The sequence below is a fragment of the Cataglyphis hispanica genome, chromosome 15 (assembly GCF_021464435.1).
Source record: "Cataglyphis hispanica isolate Lineage 1 chromosome 15, ULB_Chis1_1.0, whole genome shotgun sequence".
NCBI classification, from domain to species: domain Eukaryota; kingdom Metazoa; phylum Arthropoda; class Insecta; order Hymenoptera; family Formicidae; genus Cataglyphis; species Cataglyphis hispanica.
The window spans coordinates 737,315-762,291 of NC_065968.1; the positions used below are offsets into that span (position 1 = coordinate 737,315).

At 37.8% G+C, this 24,977-nt stretch overlaps 2 protein-coding genes and 1 pseudogene across 3 annotated transcripts in view; 1 reads left to right on the top strand and 2 right to left on the bottom strand.

Annotated features, from left to right (window-relative positions):
* Nucleotides 1-258: 258 nt before the first annotated feature.
* Nucleotides 259-21,639, bottom strand: LOC126855184 (uncharacterized; annotated as a pseudogene).
* Nucleotides 4,310-24,977, top strand: part of LOC126854929 (uncharacterized) — a 242,071-nt gene continuing 221,403 nt past the window's right edge. Inside the window, exons 1-4 of one of the 2 annotated variants that reach the window (XR_007688168.1) lie at nt 4,310-4,459; nt 4,774-4,973; nt 6,038-6,181; nt 6,269-6,760. Coding sequence is in view for 1 of the 2 variants with exons in the window: in XM_050602111.1 (XP_050458068.1) it covers nt 4,453-4,459; nt 4,774-4,973; nt 6,038-6,181; nt 6,269-6,355 (438 nt within the window). In the remaining variant the exon portion in view is untranslated. Of the gene's footprint in view, nt 4,460-4,773; nt 4,974-6,037; nt 6,182-6,268; nt 7,303-24,977 lie in introns of those variants that run through there. The other variant, XM_050602111.1, reaches the window with a different exon arrangement.
* On the bottom strand, nt 22,150-24,355 carry LOC126854920 (odorant receptor 13a-like). Its single transcript, XM_050602101.1, has 6 exons — nt 24,099-24,355; nt 23,500-23,845; nt 23,018-23,248; nt 22,704-22,817; nt 22,438-22,593; nt 22,150-22,200 (listed from the first exon to the last, which is right to left on the bottom strand). The coding sequence occupies exons 1-6, from the start codon at nt 24,353-24,355 to the stop codon at nt 22,150-22,152; spliced, it is 1,155 nt and encodes a 384-aa protein (XP_050458058.1).

Genomic DNA, 24,977 nt, shown 5'->3' on the forward strand with positions numbered 1-24,977 from the left:
ATTAAGGGATATATAGGTCCAGGAGCACGGAGGCTGTTGGGGTCGCTCGGCCGACTGGAAGTTTAACGAACTCGAACAAAGAGAAAGAGCCTTCAAGCAACGGGGGACGAGGATTGACGAATGGGGTGCTGGCGCTAGCTCTGCCTCCGCCACGCTAGAGCGGAGGGTGCGCTCGTACATTTTCTTTCTCTCTCTCTCTCTCTCTTCCTCTTTTCCCTTTCTCTCTCTCTCTCTCTCTCTCTCTCTCTCTCTCTCTCTCGCTCTCTCTGCCTCAGCCATCACGGAATAGCGGCGAGCCCCCGTGTATTACGAGTCAGCCACCCCCATAACACTACCCCTTGGTGCTGTATCGATCCATCGCAGTGCTGGCTTCGAGCTCTCCCTCCATAGCGCCGAACTCTCCGGCGCTGTGCGAGGCGACGCGTCGCGTGGCGGGATTGCTTGAACAAAGGAAACTGCGATGCTGTCGTGGAACCTTGGAGGCATTTCTTTGTTTTGGCGATACTTGACGGGACCCGCGAGAAGGAGCGTTGCCATAGAGTGATTTTTCCCGCGTGTACATCTCTTTGTATTTCTGAAATTATATTAAAGTAATTAATTTATTATATGATAAGTGTTTTCACAATTATTATCATATTAATTATTTTTGACTCAAGGAAACTCGAAGGTGTCATCATTGAGCAAGGCAATATTGGACTGTACAATATTGACAATCTTATTTCCAACAGTACTAGCTTTGCTTAGTATTTTTCCACTATGATAATATTATCCAAGAATTACTGATCAATGTAGAATTTTTAATAGCGATTTAATAATTTAATTGATAATTAAAGATGTTGGAACAAGATTGCACTTAAAGACTTGTAAAAATTTATCTGTTTGCGGAAAGATTGTTGAATTAAATCATAAACAGTAAAGATTAAACAAGGCTTAAATAAAATTTTAATAAAATTATATTTTTATCAAACTACGATATATATGAATATAAATTTTATGTGTTTTATACGAAATATAATCGTGGCAAATAAAGACTCATCTAACGATACATAAATAGACATTTAATTTAAACATAGTTTACAAGGACGTTATCTAAGTCTTCGACTTTAACATTACCATCTCGAATAAACTAGATGTATGCTAATCAATTTCGACGAACTTTTGCATTCAATTCAAAGTATACAGCTACGATTTCCATTCTATTCAAATATTAAAGAATCTCTCTATTGCGGTACGAATAAAGAAACCACCCAGCAGACAGACGCGCACTTTGCTTAATCTGCTTTGTTTGGCGTCGTCAAGAAAGTTTCGCGGCTTGTTCTCGGATTTTGCGGAGAAAAGATAGCTAACTTATTCTCTATATTTATTTGAGATCTGAGAAAATTACTTATATATTATGCAACATTTTTCTTTTTTTAATTTTTAAAAAAATTATAATCATCTAGTAAACATCTTGATTACTGACATTATGCAAGTAACATCACGTGCTGAATCGAGCTTATTAAACATTTATAAAATGCTTTTTAACGGAAGAAGCAATGAAAAGTGAACTTTAAAAGTGCATATAAAAATCTAAAGTACGTCTGTAAAAAAAGATAGTGAATATTTCTCCTTATTCTCATAAATCTTTTTTGCTATACACCTAATATGTTAATGTTGAGACGTGTTTTAAGCACGTCAGACGATCGCATTTGACTACATTAATGTGGTTATCTTTTGGATAACATGTTGAATACAATGCGAGCGCGATACGAAATATAAGCGCGGGTTAATTTGCGCTTGACCTGACGTTTTGTTCGAACGAGACAAATGGATCCTTTTAGAACATTGACTGCCGGCAACGTACTTGCCAACCGTCACTCCATCGGCGGAATTGTTTTGTAAGCTTAAAGCGCCGGTCAGGGGATGTTTTGTTCAGTTCAACAGTTCGAGTAGCTCCCTCGTCCCTTCGTCTCTCACTGTAGAATCGACTCGTCGTACGATACTTCCGCTTGAATCCTGCATTCTAACGTGCGTTAAAAAGGAAAGCGCGCTCGTTAAGCATTAGGCTCGTTAATCTAAGCAAAATTAATCTAATATTGATGTCGAAGCGTGAAGGCAAGGAATTGTAAGATAAAAAAATGAGCCATCGTAATGTAAGTCCCTTTGCATGCCACTGTGATATGGGAACGTGATATCAAGGTTTTATATAACACCGATACAAATATTAAGTATTAAAAATAATTTTAATAATTTCCATAAATATTCTCTCAAAAATTGCTTGATACATTTTTTTTTATTCATAGAAATTATATACTCATGCAATCGTTGCATATTTATATTTTATATAGGATTTATATTTTCATTCTTTTTATTGATTTACAAAGGATTGTTCTATTCTTGATGCAAGGAATTTTATTTTATATTTTATTTTATTCGTATTTCTTTTTTTTTTTTTAATAACGCTTCAGTGTATGTATGTATATTGATATTCGCCATGGAGGTTTGTCAAATAATCTAAACAAACACGGCTATATATTTCCTGTTGTGTCAATAACATTGGGCAAATAGCGACGTGATTCTGATATTTTTATATCAGTCTTTGATTACATACACGGCATTATAATGGAAAAAAGAAAAAAAGGAGAAAAGATGCTATCTCACGGTGGCGAACGAAAGTATTATTCATAAAAGAACGAGGGAGTATACCCAGGATATACTAGACTCGCCTTAGCAAACCCATTAAAGCACCCTCATCGTCGAGCTTAAATCACCCTTTCACGCGACGTTCTTGCATAGAAGAGAGAGAATACGGATACTCTTATCTCTTATATCTCGCTTAATTAAATGTCTCGAATTTTGGAGAAAATGTCCAGCAAAACATGATTAGTCAAACGTCAAATCACGCGACGAATTCGCGTGTAACTTCGAGAGGAAACAACGGGTAGAAATTTTAAACGAGAGACTCCTCATTAGATGCTCGCCTCGAAGCGCCGCGCGCAAATAGCGTTACACGTCTCATTAAACCAACAGACCGCCTCTGCTCTAAACGCATTATCTACGTGGCACAATTAACTACGGATCAGCGATTTGAGATGGTAGTCTGGGGATGGAGATATTCTGGCGAAAGAACCTTTCGCCTTACTTAATTTTACCTTGCCTTTAATGGAAACAACAGGTAATCGTTTTTGCGCGTAAATATATCACTTAGGATAAATTTATCTCTGCTATTTTTGGGAAGAAATTGTAATTGGACTTCTTATAACGTCAAGGACATTTTTGTGGAATTATATATATATATATATATATATATATATATATATATATATATACGATGTATATTATAGTTCAAAAACGAGATTATTGCGACTTTCCTCGCGTGATATTGATCAATACATGTCGTTTGAAAGATCTTTGTTAGGCCATCGGCGATGCGAGCACTCGTTTTTTTTTACATTCCCTCTTTCTCTATTCAGGGAGCACGCTCGTATGTATTTTCTCTCGTTACGTAATACGCGTCTTGGAGCATGATTCCACCTGATAATGAGCGGGCATCGGGCGTACGGTCGCCCGAAGCGCGAGGATGTAACGCGCATTTCTGCATAACGACGGACGATATGATACGGTAAAAGAAGGGAGAAGGTGGGCTCTCTTCGCTCGAGCGATGAATGCGGCAAATCGCTCGCTTCCTGCTGCGCTCGAAAGTTCATTCCTTCGTCGTCTTTGTATTCCCCCGCTATGCTATCGCGGCGTTTACAACGTCGGAAAGATAGCGGGTCCCGACTTCGCTCGGCTCTATCTGAGAATTCAAACTTCTTTTTTTTCTTTTCTTTTCTTTTCTTTTCATTTCTTTCGGTGCATGGTTCTTTTTGCACGAATCGCGAAATGACGGTTTCAGAGATTTCTATTAGCGGATTGTCAAGCTCGTGTACTGTACGATGAATTGCTCTGCCCTAAAAATCTATTTTCACGTTTATCAGAATGTTAAAACAGAGCTCTGCATTATGACGCACACGCGATTTTATATTATATCGGATCGATCGTATGGATGTGCCTTATCTCGCACGTAAGGCGACTAATGTATTACATGTTACAGAATTCATGCCACTTGATCCGTTTGATTTTTTTCGCCACGCAACAGCGAAATTAAAAGGAAATGAAAATTACAGTAATGGTGACATTATTAGTACGGAATCATGTCGCGTGTTATGACGAATGATGCGGTAAAGTGTGGGCCGTACGATGAAACACGGCCTCTTGCGTGCCACATGCTCCGCAGTAATGTGCGTTTCCGCGGCGATAAGATTGATAAGATGTCAAATGGTGGGATTGCGGCCCGAGCTCGTTTACGCCCAAAGTATCGGCTCGTTCAGTGATAACTCTCGCTTAAACGTGTCGACACGCAAACTGTCACTCGTGCTATTTAATTATTTGTCGTAGCGTGATACGGTGGCGAACTTGGCTTAAGAAATAACAATGCCTGGTAAGCAGTGACATTAAATACTGTAAAATTAGAGATTTAGAAATAAATAGGTGAAGATGTAGCGATCGAGTCACGTAATAGAGAGTAGAGTACTATTAAGAAAGATAAAAGGAAAATCAATGTCAATTTAAGTTTTAAAGTTTTGTAGCTACATACATTACTTTTACTTGCTTAGTATTAAATAAGATAAATATGTCGAAAAAGTGCAGTTTATCGACATGATTTGATAAGCGATCCGATAAGACATCGATCGAAGTCTCGATATGATCGGCGATTTTGTGGAAGCAGCGGTTATTAGGCAATATCTGTCGCAGGTTACAGATGGACGAGATGGCCGGCGCCTTACGCCGATTCTCGCATGTTGATCTCAATCGGCAGGGATATGGACGGTACGAATCTCGTGGTAGGGCGCGCCATGCACCACGGTGATATGCTACCGGCGAAAGCAAAGCCGGATCATGGCGTTGCTTACGTATGCTATGGAGGTGTCGAGCATACGAAACACGACTTTGAGGTATACGATCCGGCGCGAGATAAATTCCGAGAGAGATTCGATTAATTGTTGACTTTGATTAAATCAAACGTCGAATTTTGCGATAATTGCGAGCTCCAAGTGCATCGCGCAAGTTTCTATCGCAATTATGTGAAACGAGCCGAATGTGTGTGTGTGTGTGTGTGTGTGTAATCGTTATTTCGACAGTCTCGGTAATTTTAATCAATTTGCGATTGTGCAACGCACGGCTCTTTTCTACCTTTCTACTTTCAGCGGGCAATGCCGGTTTCATAACGCTACCGTTCCCCTTTTCTTGCTAATAAGCGAATTAAATAGCTCGCGTAAAATCTTACGCAATACTCGGATACATCCGCCGCTATCTCTCTATATTATCCCCGACGCATTTCGTTTCGATGGAGATAAGATTACGAATGTACGACGTGTTTTAGTCGCGGATGTTTGCTCGGCAATGATCGAACATGCTTTATCGCTCCGATAAAAATCCTCTCCTCTCTCTCTCTCTCTCTCTCTCTCTCTCTGTCTCTCTCCTTTCGTTTATTTTTACGTTATCCTATGTATCATCCGTTATTGGAGGAAATCGTAACGGATCTGGAACATGTTGCGTACGAACGAAAATCGATGCGGATAATTTTATTTCGCCGATTACGACGACGGCTATTACGATAGTGGAGCGAAATGTTGTCTTTCGTCAAAAGAGCGAGGATAACTTCGGAGATACAACATAGGATATCGCTCGGTATTGATCGACGGAAGATTCGAGACGCGGTACTGAAGCATTATATTATCCCTTCGATCTGACATTAGACGAACCCTCTATTTGCCGTGGCAGCGCGCACTCGATCGTGTTCATCCGGAATCACTTTCTTCTGGTTCAGCTTACACACACCCACATATACACATATATGTATGAGGAACGACCACGGATCGTCCGCGGGTTAATCTATTTGCCATGATTGGAATGTCGGAAGAGGGAAGCGCGAAGTATATCGGTTTCATTGGGCGAAGGACCTCCGGCGTGGGTCTACAAGCGGAAATATAATACGAAATATACTCTCGTATCGTAGGTGCTGATGCCTGCCCATTTCAATTGGATTCGAACAGGTCACGGTCACGTACCGGAACACGCGGTAGAGGCTGGGAAGACCGCGAGCGGGGAGATGCTTTACGTCGGCCGTACTTACCACAATGGTATACCGTGCGTTGGAAAGGTATGTTCTTCCTTTCGAAGAATCGAAACTGGAGGATATTATTTACGCGAATGAAAATCAAACATGTATTTCCTTTCTATTTGACAGATACAGAGAAGTCATGGTTGTATGTACATCCCGTTTGATGGGAAGGAAATACCGTACAGGGAGTACGAAGTCTTGGTACAATGTTAAAATCTTATCTGCGATCGCGTTTAGAAATATATCGCGATGACGTAATTTTGCTTAAAACTATTGAAACTTTTAAAAAAATTATGAAAGAATGAAGTATCTATTAATTGCGAAAAAGAGATCCGGTCTGTAAAAATTTCAAAGGGGCTTTTTACATTATATTTAGAAAAAAAGCGTACAATTGAAACATTTTATTCACAATATGTACATTTTTTATTCATTTATACGCGCGTGTGTAATATATACTTTTTGGAAACGAGATATTAACAAACAATTACGCGAGCAGCGAATCTTAAATTGTATCGTCGCGTCAATTTATGGGGGCTTCCGTGAGTTGAAGTTGGATTAAAATTTTACAAAGTTGAGACGAAAATTGCGTTCTTATCTACTCTCGTTTAACTTCTATTAGTATGCAGAGAAAAGTAATTTATCGAGCTTTAAATTAATGCGGAAGAAAAGCGCATAACAAAACGTCGTCATGCGACCAGTAATAACATCGCATCCCTTTTTGTAATCTGGATAATTACGGTGCATTATATACGCCCCACGATTCTCGTTGTTACTCGATTTTTTTTCAATTTTTTTTTTTTTTTTGCGTCGATGAAAAATCATGGACAACGAATGATTCAGCAATACAGAGAAATATGAATCAGAAAAATATCGTCAACTTCTTCGAATTTTATAAGAGGCTGTTTGTCATTTTGCACGAATGTGTTTGCGTCCCACAATTTTCAAGATATGAGATATAATAATGAGATATAATAAACATTATGATGTCAACGCCAATTTATTTTATCTATAGATAAGACATTGATAATTAAAAACTTGAACAAAAAAAAAGAGAGAAACGAGTATCTTAGAAAGAGAATTATATAATTCAAAGAATTATTTATTACAATGCCATAATTGTAATTACAAAACAAAATAAAATAAAACAAAATAAAAAGGTATCTTGAATTTAATTTATTAAAAAAGTGTTAATATATCAAGAGTAATTTTATAAATAATACCGAAAAAGATACATGCTACGTTGATTATTCGTAGTTGTTGAAGACTTACCGCTCAATATTATAACAATAAAAAACAGCTTTTTGCATATTAAATATTTTATTTATTATCCTGTTATAATAGAACACAAATATTTGTATTACTACATTAAGAGACCGCGAGATGCTTTCGTCGTACACCCCGTGTAAACATTACAAAGTTACTCGAGTCAATTATCGTTACTTTAATTTAATCGCAGGCGTAAGTATATACCGAGCGGCTCCTTGTTTTGTCATCATCGGCGATTCAATTTTCACGCTCCTCGACTAAGATCGTTCGAAAAGTAAATCCCGTATGCAAATAAATATCACTCTGCTTGCGAGGGGTGGATAAGCTTAAAAGAAGTGAGCTGCTGTGTCGCGACGCAACCAGTGGTCGTTTTTCACCGGTACACCCGATATAGGTGCTTGGCACGTGGCCGTTGCGGCATTATATTCCCATGGTTGGCACGTGGCCGTCTCCACCACCTTCTGCGTTTTCGTCCCTCTGCTTTCAACTCTCCTCTCTCTCTTTCTCTCTCTCTCTCTCCTCCCCCCCTATTGTTCCGGGCCTCGGAGCGGAATTATCAGGGGGGGTTGCGCTATTTAATATTTTGATCGAGGAAAAGCGCGTCTGTGTGTGAGCAGAGGATAGGGAGGGGACAGAGGGGCCCACGTGCGGAGCCGATCGTCCCCTTTTGATTAATTTCGGCTTGGATCGGCTGACACGAACGAGGATGACGCTCGACAAAGGAGATCCGGGGGCGAGCACGAGCGCGCGAGGAGAGACAAAAAGAAGAAAAAAAAATGGCAACAGCTGGCAACGAGACCAGAATCGGCGGACAATGCCGCCTAGGTCGAGGGACGAGAGAACATCCCTCTCGTCGCCGCCCCTCTCGAGGGGTCGATCGAGTCGATCGACACGCGCGCGGATCATCCTTGCGTAGTATACGCGCCATAATCGATGGAGGACGCGCGAAAGGGGAGCGACGTTATAGAGCTGCGTCCGGAGAAAATTTTTAATAGAACGATGATAAACGGAACATTTATTCATTTTTCTCGAAATCCCGCGAGCGTATTCCTCTTAGCAATCAAGTCGATCACAGACATTCTCGCCTTTCTTTCGCGCAAAAACACAATCGTTGAATCTCGCATATTCAACTATGAATTTGGTAAGGGAACTTTGGAATATATATGTGGATGTATGTACGAATTTTATAAAAATATCAATAAAATGTGCTCGATTGCGCTTGCCAATATAGAAAGATGCCGCCAAGTTTTTCCTTTTCAGTTATCGATTACGTGATATCGATATCGGGTGAAAGAGGAGACTCTCTCTTTTTCTCTCTTTAAGCGTTTTGTACATGCAAAATAAAAGACTTGGTACCCCGATCGTTTTCACATCCATCTGCAATTTTCATCGAAGCTTCTTTCGGCTTTTTTTTTTTACTTCTTTTTTCGCTCGTATATGTGTTTACGGCGTGGACAACATGGTTAGCGTGTATCGTCCTCCGACGATATCGACTCGATAAATCCACGCTTATTGCGGTTTATGTCAATCGTATCGATCGTTGCATTGCGACAAGGAAATATTCGTTACAAGAGTAAAGAACTTGCCATATTGCTTTCAATATTTTTTTCACATATATATTTGTTTTTGCAACACATAAATTATATTTTTAAGATTTATGATATCTTTCCCAATAAATTTAAATTAGAGCAAGCATAATTTAATAATCTATGATATAATAAAAAATCGCAATTATATATTTATTTTTCATAAATTGATCGTTTCGAAAAAGGTGGGATTGTGATGGCCGAAATAAAATTTCATTATTTATTTAATCTGATTCGTCGCGTCGATCTTTGTGTACCTAATGCATTATTGCAAATGCATATTTTATTTAGACGAATCTGCTTTTTGGAAGCCTTCATCGAACGTACCCATATGGCGCGACCGATACAGCAACCAGAACTAGAATCGGGGATTCAAGTCCGAGAGCGGTGAGAAAGAGAAAGAGGACAGCTGTTCTCCCCGCTGTGTCGAGAGAGCGTTGCAGCTGCTGTTTCGTACTTTTCAGATCCACTAAATACAAGCCTAAGCGAACGATATGTATCAAACTGCAGTCGCAACTTGTTCGTGACACATATCGCGTGATAATAAAATGACGTTTTATTGGGCGGAAGAAATTGAAATTGTCATCAAAAGTTAACTTTCCAAAAAATCTTGATGACGGTTGATTCTGCGAGCGCATTTCATCACTCTCCATTCTATTCTCATTACATAGTATCATACCGATACTAATTAATTTATATAAAAGTCTACTTTTATATATAAAAAATTTGATCCTTTTATTTAAATTGTATATTATATTAATTTATATATATATATATATATATTAATCGAAAGACACAGAACGTGTATCCCTTATTTACAAACTTTACCGAACTGTCTAGGCAAATGACAGCTCGTTTCCTCGTGTACAATGTGTCCAGTAAGTAACATCGATTCGCGCTTGATTATTGCTCTCCTTTTTCGAGAACAATAATTACCAAGCGAACAGCTGTACCAACAGGTTAGCATTTTGGACATCGAGGAAGGGAGGCAGAACATGAGGTGGAGAGAGAGTAGTGGGTCTCTGCGTCGGTTACGGGGGTTGAGGTGGTCCTTGTACCGATTCCGCGGGTCCCTTCTCTTTTCTCTCTCTCTCTCTCTCTCTCTCTCTCTCTCTCCCCTTTCCGCTCGTGCTGCTTTTCCCCGTCCGCAGCTGCAGCTGCGTCGCACACGGGCCCATTGCCATCTGCCATTAAAGGCTGCACGCGTGCACGCGTGTTGCGTCGGGCCCCCCAGCCACGTAATGGCCTCGTAACAATAATAATAAGGAGTGTGCTAAGGTTTCGATTGCTCGCGACGGTTTCTCCTTTGAGTCCCCTATGAGCGACTCGGAATTATAAAGCAATACGAACCAAACGACTGCACGCAAGATTATTACAGTCGCGAGCTGCATTTTCCATCATTTATTAGAACCTATGACTAATAATAACATTAATAAAACATGCGATCAGATACATAAAGTAGCGAAAATTTCTTGACATGTCAATCGTGTTTATTAATTGATCAAAAAGAGAAGACAAATAATTATTAGCGATTTTATTAAACAAATTGCTGTAAATGCAGTAAAATTTGGCGGAACTTTTTTCATGCATGCTTCTTTGGAATGTTCCTTTTGATGACGAGACATGAGACAAATAGTTGATGAGTAATATACAAAATAATAGTTATTATATGTACAGTTTTATGCAAATGCGTGCAATAAAATCCACGAGATCGCCCTCAGGCTATTCTAGCGTTTCGATCTCGTAGGAGGAGCCGCGCACAAATTAGCATGACCAAGGGCGAATAGAAAGGGCGCGAGCACGACGAAGGGGGACGATACACGCGACATAAGGGATGTAACAATGGTCATAGCGACGATTTTTGAATTCGCAGCGTATGGGCGTATGGTTTTGCAAAAAAAAAGCTTTGTGCAATAACAAAAAACCGGCTTTACAAAGAGCTCATGCTTTTTTTTTATTATGGATATGCTATTCAATACGAAGCACTGAGCAGGGCAGATGTGGAAGCAGAAACTATTATAACATTGCTGCAACAATGCTATTAGAGCAAAAAAGAGAAGCCGAAGGGAGAGAAAAGTTAATTAATTCGCGATAAATCAGACGCGAATTGATTAAAAAATGATAAAAAAATACGTTATCTCGTATATTTAAGTAAAAAATATGCGTGTCGATATCTATTTCTACGAAAAATTCTGATTATTTTCTACGATATAAAATTATACGATAAAATTTGTATATCACTTAAAATATTGTTTTATTCAGAAGTGAACATTTAAGAAGCGTCGTCTGGCGCAGTTATTTTTTTTTTTCCGCTTGTATTTTCTATGCGCAACGCGGTCGTCACACAAATTGTACCGGCCATCAGAAGGCAACTGCCAGGCGCTTTTATGGCCTCTGCGCATCTGGCTCTCTCGAGTCTCGAGGCGCGCGTCCACGAGAACGTTTAAAAAATTAAAAGTTAAGACCTCCAGAGAGGCCGTATTCCTCCCCTATCTCCACTCCCGTTTTGTTAGTTCACCAAGAAACACGTGGAAGGCGCGGCACAGTCGACCTATTTCCCTGAAGCGCGTTATCGGCCGATGAATTTAAAGAATTAAACCACGTGAATCATCAGTCATATCATTATCATTTTTAAATTGTAGGCGAAATAAAAAAATTATAATACACAATGATAATTTTATTTCGTCTAGTATAATAGTTCTGTTCCCGATTGCGTTCGTTTTCATCGGCGGTAGCGTTGTTGAACCTCAATTTGGATGCGGTATGTCGTATGATTTTTAACGTCGAACCGTCACAATTTCACGTCTAAATGAATATCTATTTGATTCTACATTCCCGTATGAGAGGTCGAAAACAAAGAAATCGAGACGATACTCACGGTTCAAGAAACGCTATCATTGGAAACTGCCAGATGTACACGCGAGAGACCTCCGACCTCGTGCGTGCTGTGCGTTTCACATATATGGAATACACAAACACACCCTGTCGTTCGTGTGGGTGGCGGTGTGCGTATCTGTCACATGGAAGCTAATCGATAAGAGTGCAAGGGAGAACAAAGAAGGAAGCCCGCATATGTTGCTCCGCCCATCTTTTCGGTGTAAACGGGCCCCCCGTTTGTGACCGAGGGGACGAGAATTCGTCTTAGTTGTTTGCTTGCAGACGATGTTTATGAATGCATAAAGGATTTAGAAACTCTCCACATCTCCCTCCCGCTATTATATGTATAAGCGAGATAGAGGACTGTCTGCATCGTCGAGATAAGATTTTATCTCCAAAGTCGCGATATGCTCGCAAACGATTTATCAAGGGATACATTTAATTCGCGTTAAAAAGAAAGAAAAATTAATTGAATTTAGTGGATGCAATGATGAAGAAAATGAAAACAAAAATTACATAGTTAATTAATATTACATGCAGGCAAAAAAATATTAAAGGCAAATTTAATTATTCAATTATCTAATATTATGTGAGAAAAAATACTAGGCAGATTTAAACTTTGGCAAAACATTCCGCCGGAGGAAATTACTTTTAAATTTCTTCGCAAATATTAATTTATTTTCTTTATGTAATTTTACAATATTAGTGTAATAACGAATATTCAATTTTCTACAAAAAAAATTTCTTATCTTTACGATGTCTCCTTTCTGGACGGAGATCTTCAGGACAAACATCCTTGTATAATTGAATAATTATGAAAAACCGACGGGAACTCGCACTCTTTCGCCCAAGTGCTTATTAAAAAAATTCACAAAGTGTCTCGACCTTCGTTCTCTTTTTCTCTTTGATCTCGATCGCGCGACAACTGTACCGAATATTTCGAAAAGAGAGATTGGAGGAGTCGCGCGAATCTGTGCGTGCGAGCGCAGAGTGCAGTGGAGTGACGAGATGAAAGGCAGGGATGGAAAAGGACGAGGACAGATCCTTAATTAACTACCACGCTCCAACCGTCCCCGGTTGGTGGCTGCTGGAGCGAGCGAGACATGTCCAAGTCTTGCTATCGTCGCGGGGACGAGAGTCTCTTTCAGTCGGTGCTCACGCTTTAATAAGCGCGCTCGTACGACTCGGATGTAAATCATTCGCGCCGAAATTGGCAAGGTGCAGTCAAGCGACTGACCTTAGAACGTGACTCGCTTTGAGGCAGACTAAGGCAGCCAAACTTGATCGTAACTGATGTTTGCGCGTAGAATTTGACGCGATAACATTTACGAGAGAAACACAGTCAAGTTGATAAAACGATAATCTCGACGGCGTGAAGCTACCGCTCGATAGTTGGAATCATATCTTTATTCGATAAGAAAATTGCGTTTCCGCCTTTAGGTATAATAATAATTTTCGCGGAAGTGGAACGCGATTATACAACATGCGAGAGGATATCTCTCCGTGTAAAGTTCTCGTCATACGAGAAAATAGACGCGTCCAATTTAAATGATGCTTATTATGTAATCATTATTAATGTCGCTCGTCAAGATAAAATCGTGTCATCAGCAGAATTTTTATTTCTCGCCGATATTTATCTGTAAAAATATTACGTAAAATTCCGTTTCTCGTTGCGAATAATTTTGAAGGGTTGCGAAAAATAATTGTATCAGCATTATAATATGTTTGCTAATATGTCCTCTCCGCTTTGAACTTTTCGCCACGTTATCGCGTAAAGCGATATGATATTTTAAAAACGCTCGACGGAAGCGGGATGTTTGAACACGAATGCGCCGGCTATTTTAATCTGCGTTATGAAACAACGTCGCTTCCACCGTCAATGGTCGGATTCACGGCGGCAATTTGAATTTAAATTGTTTCGGAATTACGGAAGATGTAACTCCGCGTGTCGGATCTAACAGAGCCGGTGGATGAATTTTCAAACAGCTCATACGAAAAGCGGATATGTGATTTGAAAGTTCAATTGAAATCATGGATCTGTATTTGACATTCATGCAATTTAGAGTGTAAAATTGACGTTGAAAATTTTAGCGCGGATTTTAGCACGCATGCCGATTTTTGTTGATATATGGGCGCGTGATAATTATTATACGCGAGTCATTATTTCAAAAATAAATTTTAAAGAATAAATAAACATAACATTTTGTTCTAGATTCCTCGGATATATAATAATATTGTGTCGTGTATTAAATAACACTGACGTTAATCTTAAAACACATTTCATCTCGACGTTCCAGAGTTGAATTCGCTTCGCAAAAGTCTCCTCATAAAGCATCCATGAGTGGCTCGCGAGCACGAAACGAGCCATCCGTTTTCCATGATGTGGAAAAAGAAAGTGCGCTGGCATTGAAAAGGGGTAGAAGCTAAGAGAGAGAGAGAGAGAGAGAGAGAGAGGGTGAGACAGAGAGGGAGTCTCGTGAAATATCTCTACGTATATAATGAGCGCGAGAGCGAGGGCAAGTCTTTGGTCGTAGGCGGTTCGCTTTCTTGTTTGTACACACTCGTGTAGCCATGAGGGCTACGTGAGAGAAATGTATATCCTATACACGAATCTCTAGGCTTGACGCGAACCAAACGCTCGTTCTCACGATCTGCGCTCAGGCTGCGTGTTGGTGCGAGCGATAGAGATCGATGGTATCGCCGGTCGTATGAGCTCGCCACGTCTCTTTATGAGCATAATGGAATACCCGATTTAGATTGCATGGCCGCCTAGCGTTTCGAGAATACGCGTTTATAATACATGCATCTAAATTATATACGATACATTAATTGTATCGCGCGCCAGCCTAGGGAGGGAGAAGAGAATTTTATAGGTCGAACTGGTCGGATCTCTGATGAAAAACTACCCCCTGGTAGCGTTAAAGCATGTTAATGGAGGTCAGATAATATTCCGTATGAATTTTAATTCAATTCTATAGTTGCGTTGAAGATAAAAAGTGGGCAAGTAGAGTAGATGAGATGTTATCGCGTCTTGATAATTTATGAATAATAAGTAAGAAGAATAAAGCGTGAACTATAATCTTATGTTTTTATCGTATCCGTTTACATATTGTAATTATATTATATGAACTAGGAAAGAGAAATAGTTGTGGTGTTCGTATCTTCTCTAATTACTTATAGCAATTATATTTAGACATAAACGAGAAAGACAGGTATTATAATATTAATAGCTCACAATCAGAAATATAAGATAACGAGCGTGTTTTGAAAATAATATTAAGACAATATAGTTATTTGTTTGTTTGTAACTGTTGATTTTTGAGGAGAGGAGATTTAATTTTTGCGATTACTTTGTGCGCACATTAAATCCCTGTAATCTAGCTTGATTACATTTATGGGATCGAGTAAAACGTTTTTGTAATTGTCGCTTCCTCGACTCGATAAATTAGAGAGACGTGTATTTATGTTGCTATAACAAGGTGACCGATCTTCTCGAGCTTTCAACAAAGAAGTCGTGCCTCTTTCAAGGATTATCGAATGAAGGACCGTGTACAGCTTCATTCCTCTTTCGCATTTACGACGCATGTGTATTGCTTCGTTTTTTACAGGGGACAAAGAAGTCGGTGCACACATGTCGCGGAGTGAGATTCGATTTTCGCGAGCAAAGGCTTTGTATCCCGGAATCGAGATGCTGTCGTCTATATTAAAGCAATCTTTCTCTCGTGGATAAGACTCGGAAATTGCTGTAGCACATTATTATCGTGATGTAGCGCATACTTATGATGCAAATTTAAATCTCGTTAAAGTTTGGAGTGTTTTTGATTGCAAAAATTGAAAATATTGCCAATTTATTACATAACAACCTACAGATTGTATATACATGTAAAATTAAAAACGAAGTAAAAAACTTTATATAAATGAACAATTTGAAGCTTTCTTTATATCGCGCGAAATAAGTTTAAAATAGTTCAAGTCAGGATCCCAAAAAAGCTTATATATTACGAAATATTTGCACACATGCACATTTGAAAATTTGTTATTCTTAGCTTTTGTATCAAAAATTGCAATCACTGTGATACTCTTTAAGATTTCCTACGAACAAATAATTTGCCAAGGGGTTTCACTTATCATACATTAATTTTAGTAATTTTAGTAAATTTTTTATTTTTCCTGCAAAACACTCTTTAACTTTAATTGGATAAATCTAAACTTATATCTTAGTAAGATTTATAATGTGTTATAATAATGTGCAACGGCTTCTAAATGAAATTTATATCGCGTTCTCTTGACGAGAATATATCGCGTAATTCGTCAGACTTTATTATGAATATTATGATGTAGTTAACGAAATATTCCCTTACGATATTATCGGACTGTTGAGTATTTAGAGCAGTAATGGGGACACGTAATAATATTTCTGGAGTTACGTAATGCGATCGACGCGATATATCGTCATTTTATGAATCTAGCAATCAGTCTCATAAACTGGAATAAAAACATATGGCAATAATATACGCGAATGCTATAATCATAAACAAAAGAAATAGCTGGAAGAATCTTGGGAATTTGGAAAGAAGAGAAGTGGCAAAAAGAAACAATGGATATTATGATAAGTAAGTGATATTACAAAAGATTGCTTTAGTAACAGGATAACAATAATGTAATAATTTTAACACAGAATGTTACATTTAAGAGAAAAAGAGAGAGAGAGAGAGAGAAATAACATAAGAGACACATTTGAATATTTTATTTGAAAATATAAAGTTTTTAATATCTTGTGTGTTCTTCTGCAATGCGACAATGTCGCTATAAAGAAAAATAATTCGCTAAAAGTTTTCCATTGTACGTAATATTTAAATTGTTTCTCAAAAGCGCACGCTTTGGGATTGAAATGTGGTTCTTTCCACTCGATAAAAATGATACACTGGAATAATTTCAATTTGTTGAAAAGTACAATATTTTATCGTGAAAATTTTGTTCAATTATAAAATTAGCTCCAAATATTAGCAGACAAATCCGATCTCTTTTTATATTATTTCTGTTTACGAATGTTTATTGTCGCCGGGATAAAAAGTCGACAAAAGTGTTTAAACGGAGATCGACACTTACTCTTGAAATTGGATGACAGAAAATTACTCAGATGATGCGACGAGATAAAGAAAAACGAAGCAAGATCATGCACCGGCGAGATAACACAAGTAAATAGCGAAGAGAATAAATAAAATGTGCAAGGCGATGAAAACGGTGAGGAATTGTGGACGAAAGAGCAACCTGAACCGAAAAATAGAGGGAACGAGTCGGTGGGAGAGCGGAGAGAGCTCTGCGGGAGATGAGAGCGAGAGAGGGTGCAGGTTTATAGACAGCGGGCGGCGTGAGGGGAGGGGGGGGGGAGAGAAGCGAGGGTTGCAGACGCGCTACGACAAGGGTAAATGTACGTACGAATGCACCCCGGATTGGCTTCGGGATGGTTTCCATGGAGACCAATTCGCTCGGCCCGGGGAAGTCGTCGTCGCCGCCGCCACCGCTACCACCGTCGCCGATCCTACCGCTACTGACGCGCAGCTTTCATCCCGGAAAATCGTACCGCTTCTAAACGTCAAAAAGTTGAAAACGCTGGATCTATTTATTATCGGCGGCAATTCGCGCGCGAAATCTCCATCTGCTGGAAACTCGGTAAAGAAATAAAATCGTTCGAGAGAGTAGGTTTCCTTTGACCTTATCAAATTACCCCTTGTCGCGCGATTGAATTCGAGCAAGCTACTTATTTCGGGAAGATTAATTTTCGGATTTAGGATTGAATTGTGACGAATCGTAATTATATTTTATCACAATGAGCGCCAAAGCAATTCTTGTCTTTTATGAAATCAACAAATATTAGAATTTATATATAATATATATGGAAATATTTATAAAAGCGAAATGCATAGAAAATTATTTGCCTAGTTTTTTCAATATTTTTTATATCTAATACTATAAATACAATATGATCGTATAGTAGAAAAATATACTATACATGTATAGAAAGATAAATGTATTTATGAACAGACTTTTTATCGAATTGCTGTAAAAGATTGAAAAATGCGTAAAATTGATAGATATACAGTACGAAACCATGCATAGAGATCTAACTCATTATTTTTTCATATATAATTTTAAAAAATATCGTTTATAAATATTAGCAGTTTTTTCCCGATATCACTTTCTCGTTTGATATACTGTCGCGTATGTAAAAATACGTTAATAAAAGTTGATATGCTGACGTGGCTATGAATGGAAAATCAAGGATTCTTGTGAGGCTGCGATGAGGAACTTGAGAAGGAATTTACGACGCCGATAATTTTGTACTTAGTAAAGTGGGATGACATCGTCTTTATTCAGAATTCGACGTAAGCGAAAATTCATGATTTACATTGTCGGGATATAATTTTCAAAGTTCAGAAAATCGATATTTTAATAGCGATCTTAATATCATCGGGAATAAAAGTTAAAGATTGCAATTATGATTATTAACGCGAAATAAATTTGCGACGCAAATTTCTGTAAAAAAATTTTTTTTTTTTTTTTTTTTTTAAGTGTCTTAAAGTATAAATTATATAATATTAAAAATTAATTTAAAAGAGTGTAACTTTTGAATACAATTTGACACAAAATGCATATGTGATAAATGGTTATATATTTTACATTTCAATGTAGTAAGTAATATAATTTTAAACATAATGATAAGTAAAAATATAAATGTATAAAAGTTCAAGTTCTTTGTTTGGAAAATTTCTTTGGAAATTTTACTGTAGGATTTCCCAACGGATCGAAAATTGCGTATGAAAGGAACAGAAAACTGCACTGCTTACTGCTATATATATATATATATATATATATATATATATATATATATATATATATATATACATTACCTCAGCACGCGGTGAGATGTACATTTCTGTCAGACATAACAAGTATAAACTCTGCTTGTCCGTTAACGGAGCGTTAACTCCAAGTTTGCAAATTGAGCGGTCGCGAGGGACGATAAGATTACTGCAACTCTTGCTCACACAGAGACACGGTCGTCTCTAATAAAACAGTCCCTTCGGGGCGAGTTGCTGCGTGAAAGCGTTCTGATTATATGCGCGAAATAGCGCTAAGTAATCCCAGTATAACTTCGTTGATGATCGCTGCCCTGCGATCTGTTCGTCGGCCATCTGGCACGATCGTGCGATATCGCCAAAGCGAGCGGGATATATATATATATGTAGGATACAACGAATATAAAGGGGAAAGAGCCAGCCCTCGCTACGTCGAGGCAACTTCCGCAATTTAGCGCGGAACGACGCTTCCAAACTTCTTTTAGGGGGATGAAAGCCCGTGACGAGCCTTCAACCTTAGGAGAAAAATATTTTTCTCTTTTTTTCTCTTTGTTCAAGGAGCAACATCGTAATCTCGAAGCGTAAATTCGTATAAGCGTATAAGTTTAACAACGTTTACGTAAATATTATCGCGATATTTCTGAGGAGTAAAATAGAGGGAATAATTTTATTATGAGCTTATAATTGGTTTTTATTACAAATAGAATAATCTTTGCAACTCTAACGTTAGCCATTTTTGCAGCGATTATAAGTTTAATATATACATCAGATATACGTGCCATCGGAAGCGAACTTGATCATTGATCTGTATTGCTTTGTGCAGTGAAAGCTATTAAAGTTACTTACGTTCACGATGATAAAGCCCAAGCAGCAAATAACGGAGGTATCCGATATGAATTGTGCCAACGCGATATACGAGTATAAGTCTTCGATTTTCTGGTGATGAAAACGATGATGTTTTGATGCCGCCGGATCAATAGGTCTATCGTAGAATGTCTATCTGATCGCCTGCATGTAGCACCTAGGAATTTAATCTTATTATCCTTATATATGACAGTTTGGAAAATTAAAAACATCTTAAAATTCTTGCTAAAAAAATGTGATTTTAATCAAATCTCTAAAGTGTATCGATATATCCAGAATTTTACAGAACGGATAATTTACAGTAAAAAATATAATAATAATTAACTTGCGCGATATTAACATTGGTTGAATAAAAGATCTTATAAACTTTGCTTAAAATAATTTTTGCAAATTAATGCCAGAGAGCTTGAAATAAATGTCCCAAATAACTTTTTCCCTCTAAGCGTTTTCTAAATAGATGAAAACTTGCCACGAACAATCTTAGTCATCGCGAAAACGCGGACCGAGGCTACCCCTCGGGGATGCGTTTCTCGAGGTAATCTCAGTCGGGAACTTGAAAATCCCCCGGGGAGAAGGGAAGGGAAGGGAGAGAGGGAACGAAAGCCCTGGGGGGTTCCGGGGCTTAACTTACCAGTGTAACGAGCAACGTGCTGAGTACGCCGATCACAGTGGTGGCCGTTATCTGATGAAGGAACTGCGTGATCATGACGAACTCGTAGATCGACGATGTGTCGCTCTCGAAAGGGTGACTCCATCTTGAAAAAGAGTTTGCGAGGTCCTCGTTGTCGCTATGCAGGACGCCGATACCGTAGACCAACACAACGGCCACCAAGCCGATAATCATATTGGAGAAAGACTGGCCACGTTGCTCATGTTACACCATGCGTTGCAACAATCTTCCGCATTTCCGTACTCCTTCCAGTCCGTCGCAATCTTTGCTAACACGTCGTTGAATATTCTAGGGAGACTCAATTTCATGGAGCGTCGCGAGAGCGAAGTTATTCTCCTTCGAGGGCTCGTAATTAGAGTAAATTATTTTTTTCGAGACGATAAAAAAGGAATGGATGAAAAATGCGAGCATAGATACCGGGATCATTGATAATATTATTTTGATATAATAATGATATATGTAAGAAAAAATGGTAGTAGTAATAAAATATATTATAATAAATCATTGATGCGTGATAAAAAAATACTTATCGTCGTTGAAACGAATGATTGATAACTGGAATTTTCTTATCGAGAAAAACAGGATCGCTAAATTACGATGACGATGACAGGTGCATGTGAGGTATTTATCTAACGTTCATTTGCACGATGTTGTTCGCGGAGTAGCAACGACGTTGTTTCGTCTAGAAAACAATCAATTTGACAAACAATAAACTATACGACAGCGTCGCACTCAGGCCGTCCATCAGCTGTTCAAGGTCCTTGAAGTTACAGTGCGACACCACGTGACGATATTGAATGATCTGTGCGATCATTAGCATCGTCGTGGTCCAGAAGAACCGATTGGCGATCGCTAATCGTATTCGCGGACATCGTCGAATTCTCGATTGATGACGCGAGCACTCAATGACATGACTGAACGATGCAAAGTTACAATAAAGATGAGTTATGTGTAACCGCTCTTTGGAGGAAAAGAGAAAACACTTGTAAATTATCTGATCAATATCATCGAGGGAACAAGTTTATCAACAGTTCACTGAAAGGAAATAATCAGCGAGAATAGAGGGCGATAAGAAGCGCGTCACTAGCTAAGGGAGGGAATGTTGGATCAATAAAATTAACGCACAACACTCGGAACTTGATCGAGTTTCGCGAAAGAAACATAAGTGTCTTGGACGCAGTCGTGGAACAGATCTATGGACGAGACACGCACCTGTAGACGCCACGGATAAACTGACAGGTACCGAGGGTCACTCGGCGAGGGCCAGCAAGAAGCCCTCCTATCGTCGACAACTGTCGATCGGGGCAAGGGGCAGTTCATTAAATATTTTTACCTATGTTTTATGTACGGTGAAGTTGCAGCACGTATTGTCATTAGTGCTGATTTTGCGGATGGAAGGGAAATCGAGGGGCCGTTATTCTGCCGTACTGTGCACAATTTTCATTAAAAATGTACGATCTCGCAAAACGGAGATCGATGATTACAATCCATCGAAAATCATGCGCAATGATCTGCAGAAAAACAAAGAAGTTTTTTCATGGGCTGTGCCGAAGAAAGAAGGGAGAATCGTTGAAAGATTCGTGGAAATCGAGAATACATTATATCGTGATAATCTTTAAAAACATATACAGGAAGAGAGAGAGAGAGAATGTAGATATATACTATATATATATATAATTTCATAAATGATGTTACTACTGTTAAATTTTTTTTTTTTTTTTATATACAACTATTTTCTTAGAGCACATATTCAGGATAGGGCATATTATGCATTATATATGATTGCATTTTTAATTATTTCTAATAATTTACATATTGCGCATATATATATATATATATATATATATAAGAACAAATTGGAAATTGGCGAGATAAATGTAGTATTTATTGCAGCGCCAATAATACCGATAAGTATGATCCTGCAGAATTCATGATCTATAACAACATGCGTCAAAGAGTTTAATATACTACTATAATATATATGACAATAACATTTAAACATTTACGTTATTAGAGAGAGAATGTGTTTTAAAGAATCTGTGTAATAAAGGAAGGAAAACAAATAAATCAATATAAATTTAGAAAATATGTACATATACAAATATATACAAGGAATGTTATATAGATGCTAGGATCAAAAGTTTTATTTTATATAATATGTGGAAATCTTACGCTTGCAAAGCATTGTAACGAGAGATCCGTCATCTTGCCAACTGTAAGTGTCAATTGTTTCTGCGTTCTCATTATTATGAATAACAGAATACGACTGTATTCAGGCTCCAATTCGTACCAGGCAATATTGTAGGCAGCTAATCCTATAGTCTTGCTCTGAATGAAAATAAAAATATAATATAAATTACGATTTTCTTGAATATTATCATAATCTTTGCATGACAATCATAAAATCATTCATCAAGATTGTCAGACTTATCGTTAACCTTATTAATCAGATATTCCCCAGCATAGCAGAATATGAACGCTTCGATATTTGTCACGCTATAATACGAAACGGCTTTCACTATCTTTTCTGTCGCGTTGGAATCGCCAAACGCCTGCAATATCGAAACACGTTATACGACAAATGATTCAACGTATAAGCAGTTGTTTTTATCGGCGCAATGACATATAGGAGACTCAATAAGGTAAAAACATAATGCGAACATGATATGCGACTAACCATGACAATTAATTTTGCAGAATAAATAATTATTTGTACTTATAATATTTAATATATATCTTTTATTTTACTTACTGTTATAATTAAAAATCCTATTAGGCAAATCATTATCGTGTTTGATACAAATTGCATAAACGCAATGTACGTATACAGATTCTCAATATTTTTGGCGAAGTAAATAATTTTCTGATGTTTTCGAATAATTTTCTCTATCGTAATGGCAATAGATTCAAGTTTATTCTTTTTGAATACCAACTCTATTAACCAGCAATGCAGGATATTTATTTGGCCACCTATGTGTAAAATCTAAAAAAAAAAGTGAATTACCGTTTATAAAATGAAGATTCGTATTCAAATAGCGAGTTAAAAAACCTAACAACTATTTGTGATGAACATATATTAGTGATAAATTTGGCAAAACACACAGGAATATATTTGACAAAAAAAAAAAAAAAAAATGGACCCGGTTAAGTTATTTATTTATTTTTATAAAATCTGTTTTTATTAGAGTTCTTAGAATGTGGATATGTGTCTATGTTTATTAATTTGCCACTCACCAAGGTCACCAGTAAAGCGTTTAGATTACCCAAGCCCCAGCTACACATGATAAGATGTATCAATTCCACAATTAACACGGCTCTATACGTGCGTTGCGTGTTTATGCTGAAAGGAACTTCCACTTTGTAAATGTGGGGTAGTTGGATCGTAGGATCAGTGACGTCGACATTGGCCAGAATAATGCCGATGCTATATAAGAAGGGGGCAACTGTGTGAAAAGTCATGATTGTATTGGCAATACGATTCGATGTTTTTTCTTTGTTTATTGCTTTCTGCATCTCGATATTACTCTTGGCGCAATCGTTCCAATCTTCCGTCATCATTGTCAAGGTTTCGTTGAATATTCTACGCACGATGAAGCCCAACAATAAATGGGAGAAAGAAAGGGAATATATAAAAAATATTACAATAAGTAGAAAACATACCTTTTAAATTTAATGAACGTGATGAAGTCACGCAGATATATAATTCAAGCAGATAGTTTACATTTTAATAAAACGCAAATTAATATAAAATAAAATAACGCTCTTATTAGACACGGAATAATATATTCTCGCATATTATTTACTTTATTAACTACGTGTATCGCGTTACTTACCGCTGATTCAACCAAAAGAAAATAACGTTGATCATTAATTTTAAGAATCCCATGAAACTACTAAAACAGTCCATCAAGTCGAATATGTCGACAGAATGATAATGTTTCAAGAAATATAGATAATGGCAAAGTAGAACGATTACTATTGTGACGGCCCAAAATATTCTGCACAACGTAATGTACGATATACCTGGCCAGATACCGAACAAGATGAGCATAAATTTTGTCGTACGATTAATTGTAGTTTTTTGCATCATAACTTTAATCTCTTTTTGCTCCCTTCCGCGTACATGAAGAATACGTGTAGTGTACAAACGAATATACCAAGGTATATGTGAGTACACTAGAAAAAATACGTGGAAAAGAAGAGAAATATAATTTTATCTAAATGTATTTGTCGAATGATAGTCCGAAGTATCACAAAATATCCGCGCGAAGATTGGAAGATTGCGAGAGGCAAACGAATGCATCCCTGGACAGACGATCAATAGGAGCTGCTCATTAAATATTTTTTTCGCATCGCACGCGAACCACAAACGCATCTGTTGTTTTCCCTTATTTCGATAAAAGGAAGAAGAAAAAGATTATTTTTCTCCCTCTTTTTCAGCGTCGGTATCGTGATCGCGAATTGCTCTTTGAATATGTAATGATTTATGTAGGACAGGGCAATGTATGCCCGTATGGTAAATCACGTCCCGGAGATCTTTGGAAAAGTTTTGAAATCTAGTGATATGAAAAGACTTCGAACAGAGAACATAAAATTAAATTGCCACGAAACATGTATACATGTATTATGCTATAGTAATATTTGGCAAGAAATCAATAACTGAATATCGAGATTGATAAAATTGAAGATAATTATTATTTAATGAAACTGAA

Coding starts and splice junctions, on each gene's coding strand:
- LOC126854920 (XM_050602101.1), bottom strand. CDS start 24,355: ATGATGCAAAAAACTACAATTAATCGTACGACAAAATTTATGCTCATC. Junction 23,249..23,499: donor ACGCTTTACTGGTGACCTTG/GTGAGTGGCAAA, acceptor TTTTTTTTTTAG/ATTTTACACATAGGTGGCCA. Junction 22,818..23,017: donor TAGGATTTTTAATTATAACA/GTAAGTAAAATA, acceptor TCGATATTGCAG/GCGTTTGGCGATTCCAACGC.